The 22206-nt window shown below is 38.3% G+C and overlaps 1 protein-coding gene across 1 annotated transcript in view; it reads right to left on the bottom strand.

Moving 5' to 3' along the window:
- Positions 1-606: 606 nt before the first annotated feature.
- The window catches only part of drd2a (dopamine receptor D2a), a 45366-nt gene continuing 23766 nt past the window's right edge, over positions 607-22206 (bottom strand). Inside the window, exons 3-8 of the mRNA XM_068585474.1 lie at positions 16789-16898; positions 12514-12650; positions 10169-10377; positions 4336-4422; positions 3647-4040; positions 607-3090 (exon numbers count right to left, since the gene is read on the bottom strand). Coding sequence (XP_068441575.1) covers positions 2894-3090; positions 3647-4040; positions 4336-4422; positions 10169-10377; positions 12514-12650; positions 16789-16898 — 1134 coding nt within the window. The 3' untranslated portion in view covers positions 607-2893. The remainder of the gene's footprint in view (positions 3091-3646; positions 4041-4335; positions 4423-10168; positions 10378-12513; positions 12651-16788; positions 16899-22206) is intronic.

Genomic DNA, 22206 nt, shown 5'->3' with positions numbered 1-22206 from the left:
TACTTCACTACATTTATTCGATAACATTTGTTGCATTGAAGATTGAGATGAATTAGACAAAATGTAAAATTCACAAGCTCCTCAGTAGATGAAGTTCATAATATAGTTAACTGAGCTCCTCCTTTACTAACAGTGTACATTTTTCTGAAATGGAGCATTCTGATTAAGGAGTTTGTGTTTCTTCAAGGCTCCACTGTTGTACCAAACTAACTGTACTTTTGTTTCTCTTAGGACATGAACAGCAGTCTTCTGGACAAATGTCCTGTGTTGGTTTGACCCACCCCCTCTTCAGCCCCTCCCCCATTGTGGACTATCTTTCTCTTTGTACAATGCTGCACTAAACTAATAATGGCGCAGGTCAGTATTTGATGCCAAAGACCAAGCATCTATAATTTAACATATCATTTAGTTTCTCTCAATTCATACACAACACCACAACAAGACAAGGAAAAGTCTGCCTTTCCTGAGTATCCTCTCTGCTGCAGCAGCACTCACAAGTTATATATTGCCTTAAAAACTGAGAACATTTTATTCTATTACTTTTGTCACTGGGGTTGGACAGAGTGATTGTGAACAGCATTACATGAACTTCAATATTATGTTGTTTTTGCTTGCTCTTGCCCTGCTGTAATACAGATTTTTCCTGAAAATGATGCAACGTAAGACTGTCTTTGGTCATCTTAAAGACAAATGTTGTGAGTGAATACATATCAGTGATGAAAACTACTGCAATTCAAAGCCACTACGTTGCCCTTTATCCACATATATTATCAAATATCTGTTGAATACTTGTGTTTGCCATTGAAGAAATAGTCTCAGTCTACCATGTGGCTACAGGCTCAGGACCAGTGGTACTTTACATAAGGGGTTCATCACACAAGAAACAATACAAACATTATCAAGAAATCAAGTAACATAATCACAAAATATTTACAGAATCACAAAGAAAATAACTAAAAGCACAATTACAAGAAAAAGTCATAGACGATCAATTTAACCAATAAAGACTTAGCTTTCAAGGTGGAACTTCCAAGACATCCACTTCAACCTGCTTGAACCATTTGGGCTTGAAATGTTGTACTTTTTCTATTTCAGAAAAGTAGTGTTCTGCATGGAGTCTTTGGAAAGCAAAAATTATTACTACATTTTTTGGACCCAGCACTTTGATAGAAGAGATGTTTTACACATTGATTCTCACAAATATTATATAATTTAAAATGAACCATAAACCATTTCTAATACATATTTGCATTATTTTACAAAGCATTGTGGCCTTTGTACATTATCTGTGCAGTTCTAAAACTAGGTTAAAATAAAAAAAAGTTAAGCATGCAAGTTAAAATGGTTGCTTGCATTGGTTGGTTTGTAAAATATCAATTATTTCTTATCACTCTTGTATCATCAGTTATCACACAGTAATTTATTTTGATACACTTTTTCTCACTTTCTATTCCAACACCATTTTTACTTAATTACTGATTTTCCAATTACCAAATATGATAAACTTTGGTCCAGACCTCCACCCTTCACTTCGGTATTCTCGACATAATTATCTTTTAGATTTCTGTGTGTGCGTACAGCCTTTCAGTCCCATGATTGGCAGGATGTGTACCGATGCTAATTATAATTAACTGGCTCATGCATTCATTTAGCAAAGACAATGGGATTCATCATTATAAGAACACAGTTCACAATAATTCTGCAGTTTAACAAACATATTGAATCCAACATGGACTTTTCTAAGTATCCAAATTTTAAGAACACACTTAGGAAGGTCTTGGTGAATGAGGCCTAATGTCTTCATTGTTGAATTGAAATGGAATGCAGGACTTGTCACCCAAAACAACACAAAGATGTGTTGCTGTATCTGTTACTTCAGTTTTGGCCCAAGTTCACCTCATTCTTACTCAGCAAAGGCCCCTGGGAGCTGCTTCAGGGGTTGCACACATCCACATGATTATATCTGGAAGCTGCAAAGTCCACATACAATACTGGTCATTAGTTTGGCTTGGAACAACTCAGAGTTACTTTGAGTAAACACCATTACTCAAACTGCACAACAGTCCTGGGAATAAGAAAGAGTTTGCAGACCCATGTCAAGTAATTTAAGGGTGTATTTGTATACACACAGGAAACACTGATATCCATGTGGCACTTTACAGTGTCTCATAACTTCATTTATTGGACATCTTTTGTAACTTTTTGTTAAACATACATTTCATGAGAAGTCAAGTAAAGGAGAAGTGTAGCATGCATCACGTTCCCATCGCAGGCATAAAATCCCAGTTAAGTTTTAATAAAAAATATTTACAGCAAATAATAATGCAATTTTTAAATTAGTAAAACTGCAAACATGTGGATATTGGTATAGCCACATTAGAGAAAGTAAATCGTCTCTTGTCTTTAACACACATTCCAATCAGTGGTTTTAAGATTAAGAGCTCACAAATCAGTTTTAACACTGCAATGAACACTGACTTGATATCTATAAGATTTGCAGAACATTTCCATCATCAAAATGTAAAGTACATACACATAATAAATAGCAGTTTGTGACTTGTATGTGTGGTATACACAGATGGCTTCTTATGTGACAAATACAATGATTTTATATTTTAATTTTCTCTATGAAACAGATCATCGTTACAGACATTTTTTGTTTTACATTCAGTGATTTGGAGAATGGGACTCCACAAACAATTCACATATAGAGCCAACATGCCTTTGAATAAGACACTGTCAGTTTTTCAGTCACTCAGCTCCATAACTTTAAAAAGCAGAACGCAGTTTCCCCCTGTGGTGAGTTTTCCTGAACAGGATGAGGTATTTGCCAGAAGAGATCCATTTATTTAACGCTCTTCCCTCAGTCTGATCTGACAAGTTAGGCTGCAGTTTAGCAGTGCAAGATCTTAATAAATGCCTTCCTGAACTCAACATTGAAGGTGGTGTATATGATGGGATTTATGGCACTATTCACGTAGCCCAGCCAAGTGAAAGCATTATACATCTCAGCGGGAACCTTGCATGTTGTGCAGTGAGTGTTCAAGATATGGGTAATGAAAAATGGCAGCCAGCATATGATGAATACTCCTGAGGAAAAACAAGAACAAAGGGGAATATTAGAAAGAGAGACTTAGAAAAGTGAAGAAGCAGGCTCTTATATTGGACACGAATATATGTAGTGGTAGTGGGTAATATTGTAGTCTGACTCTAAAATACAAATAAAAGAACAATTTCTTTTTGTTGCATCACTGCCCTTGTTTTCAAGCTTTGTTTCACCAAAAAATAAATTGAAACGGAAATAAAAACACAAAAGCAGCTTAAATTAAAGAGGGCTTGGTGCTTGTGCAAAATAAACAAATGTGCATTCCAGGATAAGTTTGTGATAAATTAGAAGAGAAACACATATTTAGACTTGACGAGTTTGAATAGGGTCCCCCCATTTGATGTTGTAATCACTGCATGTTGTTTTGCGAAGTGCAAAGATAAAAACAAAACAACATATAAATGATTTCTTATGGAAATGCAGTCAGATATGCATATTTACATAAATCACATTTCATTTAACTTTATTCTCATTGATTGTAAATTCTTAATATAAATGGTGAAATGCATACAAAATTCAGTCACAAGTACATCAACTTACCAAGGACAATTGCTAGCATCTGAGTGGCCTTCTTCTCCTTCTGCTGGGAGATCTTTCTCTTGCTCATGGTTTTGACAGAGGTCTGAGTCTTGCCATTAGGTAAGGCCTGCGTCTGGAAGGCTTTGGCAACAACAGGTGCTGGGTCCACGAGGGCCTCCTTGGTAGGATCTTCATTCTTTTCTGCTTTCTGGCCTTCCTCAGGGGGTGTGGGAGGTGTGGAGGTGGGGCTAGCATTGGCCTTGTTGGGCATCAGTTGCTGGTGGCTGGTGGCCGGAGTGTCTCCAAGAGCACATTGTGCCTCCTGCTTCTGTTTCTGCTTCTGGCTGCTTCCACTGTTGTTCAGCTCATCCAGCTCCAGATCTTCTCCCTCATTAACTATATCTTTAATGAATATCTAGGCAACATCGAGAGGGGCAAATAAGCAAGGATTCAGTGGTCATTTTCTATTCAGGCAATGGGTGGGATTTAAACTGGTAACAGGTAATGAACATATAACAAATGATCATCCTTTTTCGTGTTTAACTTAGGTCTGCTTTGTTACCACACACACTTTTCAAGCTATATTTTCTCTTGAGAAAAGTAGGAAAACTTTAAGGCAACACCTTGATAAATCGTTTGCTGTCAGAACAATGTTTTCCACAACTAAACTTGTTTAAGCAGTAAACAAAATGACAAAAAAGAGCACGCACCACTTTCTTCTTGTTGACAGGACAATTCCCATTAGATTTAACAATCATGGTGCATAACCTCACATCCTCTGGATGAGTGCACTTATCCTGAAAAGAAAACAGCTGTGTCAGGCAAGAAAAGGTTGCAATGTCAAAGCACAACTGATAAAAGGGCTGTCGAAGCACAGGTCCCACGGCCTACTGGTCAAGTGAGGCTATATCGAGCTCTGTGAAGAAAGCCGGTTGAGCAAGAATCTGATCTGCAGCTTCAAATCCATTTACGTGATAATGTAAGAATTTGGCGGAGGTTGTTTCACCAAGAGGATGCAAACTCATCCAACAGTGAAACTTTATTTAAATTGTTACTCCATAAAGATTATGGACATACTCAGTCAATAGCCATGTAACTCCTTCAGAGATTACATTTTTATAATAATGTGCATTCTATATTCCCTGTAAACTCCCATTTCTGTTGTAAATGCAATCCCTGAACTCATTTTATAACGCACGCACGCACGCACGCACACACACACACACACACGCACGCGTGCGCACACACACACACACACACACACACACACAGTGAAGTCTTGCACAGACATGAGTAGTACAGTGCACTGGATGTAATTTATTACTCGACTCTCTGTGCAGAGCAAATTGAGATGCACTATGTCAGTAAAATCAATAATCAGAAATGCAAAAGGTCATTTTCGGGCCATCATGATTCAAGTTGTTTGACGGCTTTCAACATTGGAAACCTGTCAGTAAATGTACCATTGAGATTACATTACGTCTCCTGGATGGCTCCAGTTACAGAGTACTCTTTTATATACAGGAGGGAAGAAAAATACTTAAAATGCCTGAGGTGTAACGTAGGTTACACTGTTCTGACCCAGCACAGGCAGAGCCCTCCACTGGACTCAATGGGTCTCACTAGTGTAGCTGGTCCATTACAACGTATCTAACCTCTGTTAAGCTTTCCGACACTCTTCAGCGAAGGCTTTAAAAACTGCAAGTGCCTCTTGACATACAGCTCTGTCTGTGTTTATAAAGTTACAATAATAACCTTTAGTAATAGTAACCTTTGATCCAACTCACAAAGAGTGCGGTCAAAAAGTGCTTTTTGCTTTGGAAGGTTCCTAACTGAGTAAAATGACCCGGAAATCCAAGTGGCCACCATGATAAGGGCTGTTTGAAAGGTGCTTCAATGCTTCCTTTCTTAGTTAATTTTGCAAAGGAAACACTGGACCTTCCTTATCAAAAAGGAAAGAAGATAATGCCCACCCAGAATTCCTTGCGACAGCGGCATTTAAAGTGACACACCATTTGGCTGTCCATGAAAATTAACAATATGCTTATCTTGCACAAGTTTAACAATTATTTGCATACGGTCATAAACTAATGGGATTCACTTTGATACAAATGTATAGACAGTGACATTGCTTTTATTTAATTATATATATATATATATATATATATATATATATATATATATATATATATATATATATGTATATATATATACACATATATATGTATATACATATATATGTATATATATATATATATATATATATATATATATATATATATATATATGTACAAAATAAAATAAACAGTAAAACTGTCAATGAACAAATGATCTTCTTAATAACAAGAAGCTCAATCAAAAAATAAACAAGCCAATAATTATTATACTATTAAAAAGCCAAACATAACCAAATCATTCACAAGGGAAATATTGGTATTGAACAGTTTCATTGAACTTGTACATGAGCTAATTTTCAGTTTCGACTGAAGCATTGTTGAACTTGATTGTTCGGAAGGAAGGAACTCCAATTTCTCTCCTTCACACACGACGAACGAAACAGCCTCACATAAAATAAGTTTTTAATATAACGGGCATGCATAAGAATAATATATTTCCTGGGGTCAGGTTTTAGTGGTGCTTTTTGTAGTCCTTCGTTGTGGTGATGCGGTTTTCTTTTCCTAACTCCTCATAAATTCTCCTCTACGTCTGTCCTTGATTCCGCGACATTTTCCATAGCGGTCAACAGAAAGTGGTTCGGATAAACATTAGGAGATCATTTCGGAACTTTTTGACCACAGTTTAAGTCTCCACCAGACATTTCTTGGATAGGTCATTAACAGACATGAAAATCCCTCACCTTTCGGCGAAATTCTCTGTTTTAAAACCAAAATAGGTGACCTGCGTCAATCGTGTAGATTTGATGAAGTTTTTTTTGAGGGAGGGGGGTGTTTATATTCAGTGAACTGCAAACAGATGCATGAGCCAGAAGGGAGCGCGAGTGCATGGTAATAAAATATAATATTTGATGGTATATCTAAGTTAAGTTACCCAGGAGCTCTGTTGACATAGACTTAGCTAACGTTAGCTACAGCTTGATGATTTGAGTCATTGAACACAGCAGAAGAGAATGCTCTGTTAGCCAGCTAGCTAACGCTCCGGTGGAAAGTTATTAGCTAACGCTTCCGTTAATGAGGAGCTAGATTCTGAGGTGAGGGGACTGAGGGGCCGATCACACAGGACGAGACTTTTTAAAGCGCAGCCGCTTAAAAAACTGCTTGACAAAAACCAGGCGTTTTTCCCGAAAACTCACCGGGCGTTTTAAAAAAATTTTTTTTAAAGAGAGTACGGCGACTACCTATCAGCGAGTTGTGTCTGCATGACGAGAGCTTTCAGTTATACTTTCGGCTGAGCAGGAGTCAGTTGGAGCGTCTTCTGTAAGTCGCTTTAGATAAAAGCGTCAGCTAAGTGACATGTAATGTAATGCATCAAATGTTTGTTGTTAAATGTTTTGTACCCCCCCTACCCCCTCTTCTCCTACCCGTGGGTAATAATACCTTCTCACCTTTTTCACCCCTGACCTGTTTTCATGCCTGCATTAAATGACACTTGCAGAAAGGAGCATTTACGAGTTTCAAAGGGACCATTCACCAAGGCCTCAAGCAGCAATAGCAGTTTCCACTGTGTGGAGAAGGCAAACCCCCTGCTGTTGCCTCCTAATCCCCTGCAAGAATCATTTGACGCGAGGGTGGCCAAAGCCTTGAGGGTTTACATTGCATACACTTTTACAGTGGCATGAGAAAACACTCTTTCCAGCACACAGTGTGAAACAGAGAGAATAGACCTTACTACACAGAACAGAGGATGTAGCCTCCTTTAGTCTATTTAGTGCTGATCACTTTGCCTTGTAACAGGCAATAGTTCATCTAACAACCTGGATAGTGTGCAACACATGAGCAGACAGATCAGTCCTCTTCAGCCTGTTCTTCTCAAGAGCCAAGTCTGGAGAGGATAGCACAGAGTGGGCAGCGTACCTATTGCCCCTGCCTTCTGATCCCCTCAGAACTGGGGGATGATCCAGGACTGGGCAGCCATCATTGCAGTCACTTCTGTGTACCATTCAGCAACTTGGAGCAACCAGAATGACCCTCCCCAACCCGTTAGGGAGAGTGGAATGGTAGCCAACCAACCAACCAACCTCGCTGGTGCTTCCTTGCATCCAAACGAAGGCTGGCAAATCACCTCCGCAGAAGATCAAGAGATTAGATTTAGGTTGCGAAGATCAAACTCAGGCCTGAAATGTCCTGTCTCTTTGGGAACCAGGAAGTACGCTGAGTAAACCTGTCGTGAATGAAGACGACGGACACTACCTGTTTCTGTAACAGGTCTTAGATCTCTGCTGAGAGTTAATCTATCTCCTTCTGAGATCATAAATTCACCTCCTTGATGCTGATGAACAGAGGGGGAACGTGTAGAGAAAACACACAGCTACTGGTGTCATATCCTGGGTAGTCCTGGAAAGGCTAGTGACTCTTTGCATAATCCATGCCGAGACACGTCAGCCTTTTAGTACTGTAATGATAACAGTCCACCTGGTACTTTTTAAATCGTATTTATTCATTAATACATATGTCAAAAAAAGTCCTTTTCGCAAAATTATTTTGCTCTTTTTTCAGGACAAATTTAACTTTCAAAATCTGGCAAGTATATGTCATTATTATATGTTAGAAAGGCTTGAAACAGTGTGTAAAAACTAAAAAGTAAACAAACGTATTTGAATTTTCATAATATTTATCTTCTAAACAATTGAAAATGAACCTGAGCAAAGCTTTTGAGATTACAGAAATTAAATTTAAACTGTTTTACATCTTCTCAAACAGTATTGTTTGCATAGAGCATTCAGTGTCAATGTTATAGGTTTTTATATGTGTCCATGACCAGGCGTTTTAGAGATTTGTTTATCTCTCTGAACCAGTTACTGTCCAGCTGAAGGCAGAACACATTATTGCAGTACTCAGACATGCCGAAAGGCTTTTTACATGAAGCTACTGCACTCTTTCCTCCTCCGAATGGCCGCCTATCTGTTCTTTTCCCACTGTCCTTCTTCATGTTTGTGGGGACAGGAAATTGAACTCTCAGAAACTAAAGTAATACTATTATTTACAACCCCAACACATCATTTTTTAAAAAGAAAACACTGCTCAAAACACCACTGAAAGGCAGTGAAAAGCCAGTGAAGTCTCTCTCCTGCTCGCTGCAGCTCCTGCTATGCTCTCCTCTATTTTCTTTCACCCCTCCCCCGCAGACAAACTGAGCGCCGTTTATTTTTTACCTTTACCTTAATGCACCGCAAATTGCTACACGGCATTGAAAAGCTACACTTCTTAGCTTTCAGAATCCATTGGAATTACGTTAATTGCAATTGCGATTGAAATATTAGCGAAGTTACGGTAAAATTAGTTTTGCTTCCAGTTTCCGTGTTACTTTCTGGCGCCGCCTCCGGCTCAGTATTTAAAGGGTTTTCAAGCAGGAGTTGTGAAGACGAGCACTGACAATATCCTCATAGCAGCAACTCCATCTATGGAAGTAAGCAGTCAGTGTGCAAATCAGGCAGCAACCTTCGGTTCTGATAAGTGAAGCCAATGCGTAAGTCTTAAACTTGCATTGTCTCTACTGGCTAGTCTTTGAGAAAATGACCCCACATCTCATTTTATTACCTCAGTAAACATGGTACACATGAGTTTCTGGTCTCAATTGCTTTAGGACAGGCTTTAGGAGGGGTTGCCTTGTGATTGACAGGTCGCTACTGCTACGAGAGCTCTATACGAGGTCTCTACGTCAGCCAACCTTTTTTGTGCTTTTTTGTTTTTCTGTGTGGCCCGGTACAAACGGGCCTACGAACCAGTGCCATCCGCGACCCGATGGTTGGGGACCACTGCTCTACGTCACAACTACCAGTCCAAATATGATCACTTCCCTTCACTGGTTGCCAAAAGCCAAGATGGCTATGTATCTCCTACAATCATGAGCATACGTTTACCCACCCACCCATGTATGAGACTGCATATAAGAAGTGGACAGTCTTTGTGATGTCACTAGTTGGTTTGTGGATTGCTGTTATAACGCTTGGAGTTCAGCGTTTTGGCTGCAAAATTGGATTACGGCATTACCCATAGAGTCCATGGAAGGCTCAGCCGGTGCAAAATAGAACTGAGCATTGCCTTTTTAATCTTTTGCCTTGAATGTTGTCCACTGTTTTTCCAAAGAAAAGGTATGGTGTTATGTAATACAATGATATCCATGAAACCATCAAATATCTTTAGGTTGAGAAGATTATTGATTGACATCATTTGTTTTTTCACGAAACTACAAACAGAACACTGTTCTTTTCCACACAGGTTGTAAAATAAATCTCTCTGAAATGCTAAGAGAGTATAGAAAATGGAAGACCTCTTAAATAATAAAGGTATAAATTAATTACAGTTTCATTTCGACATTGTGATATCAATAGAAGTGTGATGAAAATCAGCTATCCAGAAAGCTTACCTTCAGCGAAGTGGCCGCATCAGGCTGGACAGCCTGACAGACGCGCTGCTTCGGTTTGGTGTTGACGCGTTTCCTGCGCTTCCTCAGTACCACATAAATTTGCACATAAACAAGCAGAGTGATGATGAAGGGAACATAGAAGGACACTATGGAAGAGTATACCACGAAGGCCGGATTGGCGATCACACAAAGGGACTCGTCACGAGTAGCTGTGAAGATAAGCAAAGGGTAAGTAAAGGCCCCTCAAAACCCAATTTAAATTATAATTTAGTATTTTAAGTTTTGTTGCGTTTTTGTCGCTGTGACCCTTGGAAACTTCAACAATAAAATGAGCTGAATTTGCAGCTAAAAACCAAGGGTTGCTCTTTTTAATCTCTTTGAATAATACCATACCATGTACCATGTAATACCTACTTAGTCATACCAATAACATCCTTTTTATTCCATCCTACATCACTCAGAACTGCTTTATAGCTGACCATGGAGGCTATATCAGGCCTCCTATCTGGTGCCAAATGTAAAGCTAATATCCTCCCAATTTTAAACTGGTTGCACTGGTTAATTTTTTATTTTGCTGGTTCATTTTTAAAGCCATCCATGTTTGCACTGAGCTACATCACTGGCTTTTTAACGCCCTACACATCAAAAAGTCCTACACTTTACTAGTTTTACAACTACATACAACTTACATGACGTGCACAATAATATTTCAAATCTAAAAACATTGGGAAATGACGGCACAATTCAAATGGGATATACATATTTTTCCCCATGGTGGTGCACCAGAAAAGGACAGGACTTTACCTCTCAGTAAACCTCAGTCCCTAAAGGGCAGCTCCAGATTAAGCAACACTTGTTGCCACAGAGGCTTAGATAGTAACCGAGTTGTCATGGATACTGTAGATGTCACAGTAATTGTGTAGTTCATGTTCACAACTTGCTATCTTCACACTTCAGGATCGCTGTGGCTTTAGGAGACAGACGGGGTTGTCCATTAAAGGGGAAGTCCAATTTCACATATGACAGTCTCTTTACTTGTCAGTACTCCTATTCAGCCTTTGAGAACATTATATCTTCTAAATCTGAAAGATAACCCTGTTATTTCTGTGTAATTTAAATGTTAAAATCTCCATAACACACAGGAACAAGGCATCATGGGAACTATAGGATCCAGTGTTTTCAGACCTTGAGCCCCCCCCCCCCCCCCCCCACAACTTGGAGGTTACATACTAGTTGGATCAAATATCCCTTTAAGTTGGAATTATCTTCCTAATGTAGACTCTTGCACATGCATGCAGCCAAGCACACACACACACACTTGTAACTGTCTGTGCGTTGGTGAATAGAAGGCTCAATGTAAAGGGGTTTGGGTGAAAGCATGATAGAGGATGCAGTCTGTTTACACAAACAGAAAGTCATAGTAGTCAGTAGGTAGAGGGTTGTCTTATGACCACAAGGTTGCTGGTTCAAGTTTGCATGCTTTAATATACTTGAGTGAAACACTGCAGAATAGCACCCTATTAATAATGGTTAAATTCACAGGTTACATTTTGTGAACTTCCGTATATGATAGCTGTCATAAAATCTTAGTTTTAAAGGTGTTTGATCGATGGTGACCTCTGACAAATTTGCTCTCCTGCCACAGTTTTACATGCTTTTAACACAACTCTTGAAAAAAACTACAACAACATACTAAATATGAGTTGATAAAGAATATTAACACATTGCTTCAGTTTTAGCGGTTCCTGCTGGTCATGATCCTCTGCTTTCAGGTTTCTGGAAGCTCACAGTGTTAAGCCACTCCTCACTTAAAAGCGGGTGAAAGGCTCACAAATCCAAATGTCTGAGTTCCGGCAGAATCAACATCACATCAAGGCACTCAAAGGGATGAGTGGAGCTTCAAAGAAACCGGAATCGAGCCACAAGAGCCGGTCAGCAACAAGTCTAAGAAGCCCATAATCTGCTTTAACTGTAATCCTTTGTAAAAGCCCATATTTTGTTTATTAAGCAATCTAAAGGGCTATTGCTCGCTTGTTACATTAGTAATTATTTGCTAGTATGGGTAGCCTTTATTCACTTTTATAAACACAATACTGCAATGCACAGTGTGCAATGCTGTAAATGGGCACTGCAACAGTCATTCCTTAGTGCAATGTTAATGCAAACACGGGCAAGCATTTACAAACTACATCAGCTATCTTTAAAATGTGTCTCCAAGGAACATGCTGTACAATACTATATAGGGAATAGACCCATAATAATACACTATGGCACTGCTATTGCTCCACCAATTTAGTTACAACATGGACAACATATATACGATAGGAATTGCACCCTTTTCTTACCTGTGTTATTTAGGCCAAACATTAGGGGGCATGATATGGCAAAAGATAGTACCCACACCACCGAGATCATTACTGTGACCCTTCTCCTGGAACTGTAGCGGGTGTTGTACAACATTGGCATTGCAACTGCGGTGTAACTGTAAGGAGTGAAGAAGAATAGCCACTTCATTTGAATGTAAGAAAATAACATCAAAAAACACCCTAACCCTCAAAACTACAGGGAAAGTATAAAAGAAAAAAATATCTTTGTTATACATTTGACCAGTTTGAATTGATTAATGTTTGATGAATGTATCCCCTTTTTCTTCCTAGTTCTCTTTCTTCATCAAGGGAATTTAGCTGAAAAGAGGACCGAGAACATGAACCTACAAGTGGTAAAACCAAGAGATCTTGCCTGTCATCTTTGATCAGAACGTGTTTGATGTTGGCAGGTGCTTAATAAACAGCTATGTGCTGTGTGCTGCAGTTTACATGTAGGGGGGAGGAGAAAGAGTAAGGTAGTAGACCGTATCATTTAACCTTGATGCATTGGTTGACCTTATTAGTGAGCTTGCTGCAATCACCAGGAATCACCAGGAAACAGATAGCCCTGCATTGATTTCTGTACAATTTGGTTTGAATGACTTTGGCTAAAGCTTTTCAGAGACTGTTTGGTTTGGGTATATTTATGGAAACACACAATACAAATAGAAATACATCTAAAGGAATTGTATAATGTTGGTTGTCAAAGATTGTGTAACACATACCAAAAACCTCACCAATATGTCCAAATGTTATAATGTATAGTGCTACTGCAAGGCCTAAAACAAATACCGGTACTTCACATAGATTCTATTGTAATTCAAGAGATGATCTTGACTGGGTTTGATTAATTATTGATTATTTGAACCAATGTAAATAAAGGCCATTGGTTGAATCACAGTTACCATAAATAGCAGCATGAATGATATGTACATTATAGCTACCACATCAAGTGTTAGTAGAGCACAGTTTTTTATTCAAATTCATTAAAGTGTTGCAAATCACATGTAGTAAATATGTATGTAATTAATGCAATCATAAAAACTACATTTTGTCTCTCATTTTAAATATTATTTTACCAAGCTCAGGTAAAATAAGATGAGGGATATCCTGCATAAATGCACATGTTATACAGCTCAAATCATTGGAGAATCTCTCAATCACACATTTTGTCATCCTTTTAACAACAGAATAACTTACAAAGCTCTTTTCTGGCTTGCATTTGAGAAATTTACAAAAGTAAGATGTTGAAATATTCATATGAGAGAACAATGTTCACAATACATTGATGTATACACATGGTTGTTGCCAGGAGCTGTTGACTTGATAAAAGAAAAAGACGTTTGTCTTTGATTTTCATCTGAACAATCATCGTCAGAAATGTACTAAAGCCAGGGAAAGTAACTCCTCCTCGTACTGTCTTACTCATCTTTCCACCAATTCAAAGGTACAGTGTGAGCATGTACAAATCAGATAAATAATATCTAAATGTTCATTTTGCTATTCCTCTTTGCTCGTAACATAAAATACCCTGAGATTGTTCAGAGTAGCTTTTCTGTAGATACGGGACATTTGCATTTGAAAGTAATTCATTCACTTCAGTAATAGTTGAAAATGAGTATGTGTGTGATGATTGTGAGTATTTGTTTTGAATATGGATTTAAGATTTTTTTTGAAAATGCAGCCAAGCAGAAAACCATCAAATTAATCTTTAAAAAAAAGAATTCTATGAAAAGGAAAACATGGGGAATTCTATATAATTGCTAACAAGGACATAGCTCTCACACTTTAAATCAACATTTGGGTTGCCAACATTACGTTATTACTTTCTACAGTTCTTTATTAAAAGTGTGTGCTCTCTGCCCCCTTCAGCAATTTGTGATCCACTTAATTGTCTGTCATTCAGTGAGTCACCATGCCAGTGGCACAGCTAAATAAGCCAATGTATTTTTGGACAATGCATTACTCAGTACAGGATGAGAATGTGCTGTGGTGAACTGCACAACTCCTTTTGAATAGGACTTTGTCTAAAATGTTTGGCATCCATCCCTGTGATAATCAATATCGTTATATTAACACAAATCAAATGTGTATATGCAAAGGATTGTTATTTGTAACAAACTCACACCCTGCTCCACTTCTGACTATACGCATCATCACTGATGGATGTAGGTTTGGTCAGATGTGTGCTCTGTTGCACTGTAACTACACCCAGCACAGACTGCGTTTACATGCACACTCATATTCCAATATTATTCCCAATATGACAATTTGATACGGGTTATGTTAACATCATATTGTGTTTGAATTTTCTGAATGTTTTAGTTCTTACTCTAAATGGAGCATTTCAAGACGTGGGATGTGTAGATACAATTTGGGTTTTATGGTTATGAATTTCTAACATAGCACATTTGGAAAATGTGTCTCGATTAAAGCTTTCACAGCACTTTGCGACATACAGCCTCTTGCCTGTTTACACATATATTGCACCCTCATGTGCCACTCAGTTGTAAGTAGATCAATCCAGGTGATAGCGAGATACTCATAATCAATCATTTTTACCAGAAAACTGAAAAAAACATGCCACCACTCATGCTACTGACGTGCATCACCCATCATGTCATCAACGTGGGACACACATTTACGCTCGAGGAGGACCCGGTGGGTCCCACAGTGCCTGGTCAGAAGGTCTCAGTCCCATCACCTGGTAGGAGTTATTTGTGACCGGTCATTGTGGTTGGACACACCGGGTTCTAGAGCGTAACCGCGTGTCTCACGTTGATGTCGTGTCACCACCGTGGCCCGGGCCGGCCAGCTGATGTTAGACGATGCACGTCAGCAGCACGAGTGGCATGTTTCTCAGTTTGCTGGTACAATCTGTACAATCTTTCAATCTAGACTGCCCGCCTGTAAGTGCTTTGTGGGGCGAAGCTGCTTGAAGCCGCTCAATTCGTCAACACTGCCTGTCGGTGAGGCTACAAAAGCACACGCGCAACTACATAAATTGCCTTCAAAGTAAAAGCGTCGTCGTATTTGCATTCATAGCGTGCATCTTATTTTTTTTTTTTCATGTTTGATTGACCTCACGCGGGCCGGACTGGGAGAGCCGTAAGATTGCCAGGTCTAAACTACGCAGTCTGGAGAGATTTAAAGAGATAAGCCCCTCCCAGTGCAAAAAACATGCAAAATAAACCAACATGCAGTTAACACATGATCAAATAGTTAACACTGTTAAAGGATCGCCAGATTAATTTTGTGTTAAAGCGTTAATTTGCCCAGCCCTATTAAATATCTATAAGTCTTTAATGCTTCATTTATAGATGGGGAAGCATCCTTTATAATGTATGAAAAAAAAAGAAAAATTTATAACTGTGTATATAAATTGCATACTAATGAGTTACTAATGAGTGTTCATGTTAGAATAATGAAACGAGGAACTAAGTTTTCACTCATACTTAACTAATGCTTCATAGCGTGCAGTTATTATGAAGTGTTTTCCTAGCTTTTGCAGACATACCTGGTGGACCTACACTTTGCTGGTTTGTAATTGTTTCCCCCAGTGAAAAGTTACATCTTAGTTTTCAACTCTCTCCATAGCCTTTGTATCTTTATGTTGTTGATCTTATGGCAGTTTAGTATAAGATTATATATGTTCTTGGGTATTGTAAGATACAATAACTAAATACAACATCTACTATCATGCACATTTAACCTTTTTGTTAAAGAATATACTGTATTATGGAGCAACTTTTTTTTATCAGAAATTTACACAGCATTCTCTTTTGATGCTTTTAAGTATTCCTAAGATGTTCCCACTTCTGTGATAGGTGCATGAAGTCCCTATCTAAAAGCCTATTTCCATATTGTTTGTGTGAAAACACAACATTGGTCTATAACTGAAAGATAACTGCTTCATTATTAAAGTTCGTGCTGACAGTGTGCAGGAGTTCACAACTTCCCATTGCATTTTGATTACCTAAACACCTGGCTCATTAAATTATGCACACTTCTATAGAAATATTCACATTTATAACTCTGGAACACCTGGTAGTCAGTAATTGGGAAGAAGGCTCACTTTAATACACTGTTGATATGAATAAAATACATTTGTTGTGAATGGTTTAAAATACAGGCATTTAGTTTAAGTATAACCATGTGAGCTTTAATGGTCATGCTTCTAAATCTTTCCCTTTGAAAATCTATAAAGATAGCATGACAGGCAGCCCTAAACAATTTATGCAGTGGCAAACTCACCGATCAATGCTGATTGCACAGAGATTGAGGATACTGGCTGTACACATCATCACATCCAAAGTAACAAAGATGTCACAGTGGATCTTGCTAAAGCGCCACTCTCCCACCACCTAGAAGAGAAAAACATCAACAACATCAGTTTACAGCAACAGTCAACATAAAAAAACACAACACATTTGTAGAAACGATGTGTTACATCTTCAACAAAAAGCAATCACGACAGTAAAGCGACCTTGTAAATTTTATATTTTATTTCCACACCGATAACAACAAGTGAGGGTTATAAAATTGAATGAAATGAAAGAATGAATGAGTGTAAAATGCAAAAGCATGACACAAATCTAATGTTCTGTGTCTGATGAAAAGCCTGGAGTGGTGAATTGCATTTTACAGTATACACAGAATATACAGAATTCAAATTGTCTATTAATGATATCAAAATAATGTTACAGCTGAAGAAGAAATAATCTTTTGTTATTTTATCTGTTTATTTGCCGTAATCAAAGCTACAGGCGGTCCAAGAAAATATTAGTGTGTGTGACCTCTTTTTTGGTGGTGACTTTTTTTTTTGGCCAGGCAGTGCATCTTTTCACTTACACCTGAAATGCTGCCCCGATGGCTCTCAATCTAAGACATGTTTAAAACCTTTTTGTATTCAAAACTTGGTTGCTCTTTAATTTATAGTCAAACCCGAGGATGAAACCCCTATCATCAATGATGCCGGGCTGTCCGATGCCACCCACCTCGTCTGACAACACATCCTACCTGCTTCCTCCCACAGCTCTGAAAAAGGTAAAAGATATGAGTATGTCGGGGGGCAACTCCTACCTGTCGGTGACAGATTAATCAAAGTCCCTGGGACATGTCTGCATATATAAAACAGCTTTATGCAGTTGCTCGTGACCATAACACTCGTGGTGATTGTGACTCATCTGACAGCCTGATGAGAGTCTTTCTGTGACTCTCCTCTTCTGCATTTTTCCAACCTCTTCATGTCTTCAATCCTCTGTTACTCTCCTTCTCTACCATCATTTCCTGTTCTTGTTCTTGATCTTCAGGTATGTGGCCATCCACAAGTAGCTCTTCTCACCAGCTACACCAACCTAACCGTGTCTTTTTACATCCACATCAGTGCTGCAGCCCCTGCGCAACAAATTAAAGAGTCTCACAATACCTGAAATCCATGAAAGCCCCTTGTGGCTGCAACACAGATATATTCCTATCAGTGTGTGCAAACATATGCCGTGCATAATAATATGTTTGTCTCAGGCAATAAAATAACAAATAAAACATATGCTAAAAGAGGATAATTATTAGTAAATGTTAACTGTGGGACTTTTCAGACTTTATTCATAACTTCACACTGTCCATAGCTCTGAGGATTTAGAATGTATCAGCATTCTGATTTAATTTGTAACGATAAGATGTTGGCAAATTGAAAATGCAATATTGAGAAAGTGGTTAAAAGAAATACAATTTGAGGGTGTAAAGAAACCAACTCTCTCTGCTCTTTCATCTAAAATGGGCTCTCTTTCATAATAATAAACAAGGAAACTGTATAAATATAAGACCATAGCAGAAATGTTTAGGAGTTAAGAAAGAACATTACATATCAAATACTACTCATCCTTTATCACTGTATCACAATGTTGGATGGATGTAATAATCACATGACATTCTTCAATGGATACACATCAATCGTTGTTTCGTATATGACACCATTTCAATTTTTTTTAATTTTTTTTTTTTTTACAATAAACCGTAAACTGATCTTAAACTGGACTTTTTTGTATTTGTAGATGTTTACAGTGAGTGTGTTTTGTAGCCCACTTGGTTGTCTGGCTTTACATGTGTTGTACTTGAATGCAAATTTTGTAGTTGTTTGAATGTAAATATATATTCTTAGGTCTCTCTTTATCACAATAAAACTCCCTTGAATATTCTAAAATTACTGTATGAGCATAATACATTTAGAAATGATATGCGTATATGTCATATCTTTCTTTATGTGGAGCTACATCATTTGAGGGAAAAAAACAGTTCTGAATGCTATCTGTCTAAAGGTGAATGACTAAGAAATCCAAAAATAAAAAAACATGTGCATTTTAATTCACTTTGATTTTAAACAAGCTCTGAACTTTAAGCAGTGCGCACAGTTTCCTCAATACGCTCTCTCATCAGTCACAGTTGACAGAAAGAGAAAAATGTGGGAATTAATGCTAATTCAGCATTTAATAATAAAGGGCAAGTATAATGCTATGCCCACACTCTGTGACTAATCTCTCAGTAAAGTTCATGCTGATACATTATTAACACAAGAACTTAGCAAAGGCCACATTCGTTAATACTATAAATTAAAAAATAATAACATGGCCTCCATAAATAAAAAAGAAAAATTAAGTGTGTTTTCAGTGTGATTGAAGGTTGTTATGTATAACAAGGAAGAAAACAAATGAATGTTCTTACAGAACACCGTAGAAATACTGCAACGCGTTTGTTGTTATTATTCAAAACTGATTTTTACTTGTGTCTCTAATGGAGATACCTATCCTGAAATACATGAAATGAATGAATAAAAACCTGCCGACAAAGTAGTCGCAAACCAGTTTTAGTTTCCAACAGCAGCTATATGCTCACCTTCCCTCTCACAATGCAAATGTAGAGAGTAATATAACACACTGGCTCCCCCGAACATGATTAAATATCAACATTCACACGTCTATCAAATATTTTTAATTTATCAAGGTTATAGTCTCTGTTTATGTTAGCTCACATAAGCAGGAGGCCTGATGTACCAAAAGCAGTCAGTATATATTTTAACACTTTTTTAATCCCCAGTGGGGAAACTGCTTTTCCACCCAAAACAGACAACAATAGACACAGTGCACAACAGGCAAAAAACACATTACAATAAATAATAACACCAGTTGAGCATCCTACTTTGAACACATGCTGGATAATCCAGTTTAATTTTTACAAGACGCCAGTATTTAGTCGTCAGCATATTAATTGGAGGAGTATTTCACCCACATTGGTGTTATTAGTGTGTAAGGATGAAAAGGATCGACATGAACTGAACTCAAACAGGTTATGTTTTCTCTGTTATTATTACACAATCATTTGGCACAGTAAACCATAATTGTCCCCTAACAGTATTCAGGACAACATGTTGGAACTGCAGTCAATTATACTGTAAACATAAATTAATTAATACTAGGGCTGGGCAGATTAACGCGTTAACACAAGATTCATTTGGCAATCCTTTAACGGCGTTAACTATTTCATCATGCGTTAGCATGTTTTTCTTGTTTTTTGTTTTTGCATTGGGAGGAGCTTATTGCTTTAAATCTCTCCGTAGTTCAGACCTGGCGTCTTACGGCTCTCCCAGTCCTGCCCGCGTGAGGTCAATCAAACATGAAAAATAAATAAATAAGATAAACGCCATGAACGCAATTACGGTGACACTGCTTTCACTTTGAAGGTGCGCGCTTCCGCAGCCTCGCCGACTGACGTAAAAGCACGTATTGTTCTGTATCTTCTGTTCTTAACGAGCAGCACTGCTCCCGCGAGCCGCTTCACCTAAAAAAAGCGGTTAGTATACCTGCAGCCTCCGCGCCCAGATTGAAAGTTAATCGCGCATGCGCAAAGCTCCTGACCCCGCGGTCTGATCCACTATGGCAGAACACTTTAAATCAGTATCACTTCTGGATCTTTACTCTTTTCTCAAAGAGGAGAACTTTCCACACATCACAAGATGTTCAGTGCACTTGTTCAAGACAACACAGACTGGACTTTTCTCACTGAGGAAGAAAAACTGAACTGGAAAACATGTAAAGCACTGTTTGCTTTTGTATAAAGTGAATCAATTGCTGGTCTTTAACATACATCTTTAAGGTAAGCAACAGACTGAACATGGACAAAAGGAGTGGTTTGTCCCTCACAGGGACCTGTTCAGAAAAAATAAATACAAAATATTTATAAACTATATATGTATGTATGTTAACTTGCTGTTGCTCCAGAGTGCTGTTGTATTGTTTTGATAACATTACTTTAAAATAAAAGTGTGTAATACACTAGTTTTTACTTCATTTTTTGAATTTGGCGCATAATGCGATTAATCACAGAAAAATCATGCGGTTAATCAGTTAATTTTTTTCAACTTTGTCCAGCCCTAATTAATACTCACAACACTCTGATCCAGATATGGATTTATATGACTCACATAAATAGTTTATGACAAAATTAGTAATTTAAATGTGTCTACATTGATCACACTAAATAAATAAGAAAACAAAAATAGCCACAATTCTTCACTGTTGCTCCATCATCATTGTGTCCAATAAACATGAGCTCAGGGACTATCCAACAGAACACATGAGAAACACCAGATTGCTTACAGTTTAGTGACAAATTAGTTAAAGGATAAAATTCAAACATTTCAAATGATCTGTGGTGCTTTTTTTGTTCAAGGGGCACTCTGCAGATGTTACACATGACTGACAGTTTACTTATTAGGCGTACTACTCAGTCTGTGAAAACAATTCAATTAAATACATGTCATCTGTGGCTCTGGTGGGAGCTGAGAAAATTACCTTGACGATGTCATAATGACATCTTGGCTTGGGCTTGGAGACCAACAACGTATGATGACAAGCTTGCTATTGTCTTCATTATGCAGAAAGTGTTCACAGTGCATTTTTACATTAAAACTGAAGGAAGCAGGGACAGCAACTGAAACTAGAAAGCAGCTAACTGCTGAAAATGCATCTTAGTATCCTGATGCTGTTTGCATGTCTCCAGCACTATAGCAAACAGGAAACACAACTGGCAAATAAGTGTCACTGTTGTGTTACTTATATTTGATGAAAAATTCAAAGCGGCTCCAGCGATCACCACTCTCAAAATGTCCACCTGTGCAGCTATAGATAGATAGATATGTACTTTATTAATTCCCACGGGAAAATGTGTTGTCATAGTAGCAGCGCCACACACTTTACAGACAACAAATGGAATAAACTAAACACTATATCTATAAATATATATTCACAATGAATACAAATAACTGCATTGTATTAAGGACTGTGTACATACATCTACTGATGCCTGATCTGGACACATCTTCAGTGATGTTCCTGGACGTTTCGGGTCTTTCAACACCATATGCCCTCCTCCAGGTGACCCAGCCGGGCTGATCAGACCCCAGCTTGTGTCCAGATGGATAGCTCGCTACCATAACTCCATGGCTCCCCTCTTTTGAGCCACAGCCATCTTGAGACTCTCTCTGCCGCATCGGTGGTACTGCGGATGGCTCTCCTCTTTCTCTCACCCTCGATGCCTAAACTGCTGAAGGCTCTGGCCAAGGAACGGCCTGCAAATCCTCTGCATCCAACCTCCACAGGGAAACACCTTGCTCTCCAG

The sequence above is a fragment of the Clinocottus analis genome, unplaced genomic scaffold (assembly GCF_023055335.1).
Source record: "Clinocottus analis isolate CAN_PGR_092001 unplaced genomic scaffold, fCliAna1.0.p SCAF_2, whole genome shotgun sequence".
Lineage (NCBI taxonomy): Eukaryota > Metazoa > Chordata > Actinopteri > Perciformes > Cottidae > Clinocottus > Clinocottus analis.
The sequence above is the reverse complement of the archived record's forward strand: the minus strand, read 5'-3'. Positions and strand labels throughout refer to the sequence as shown.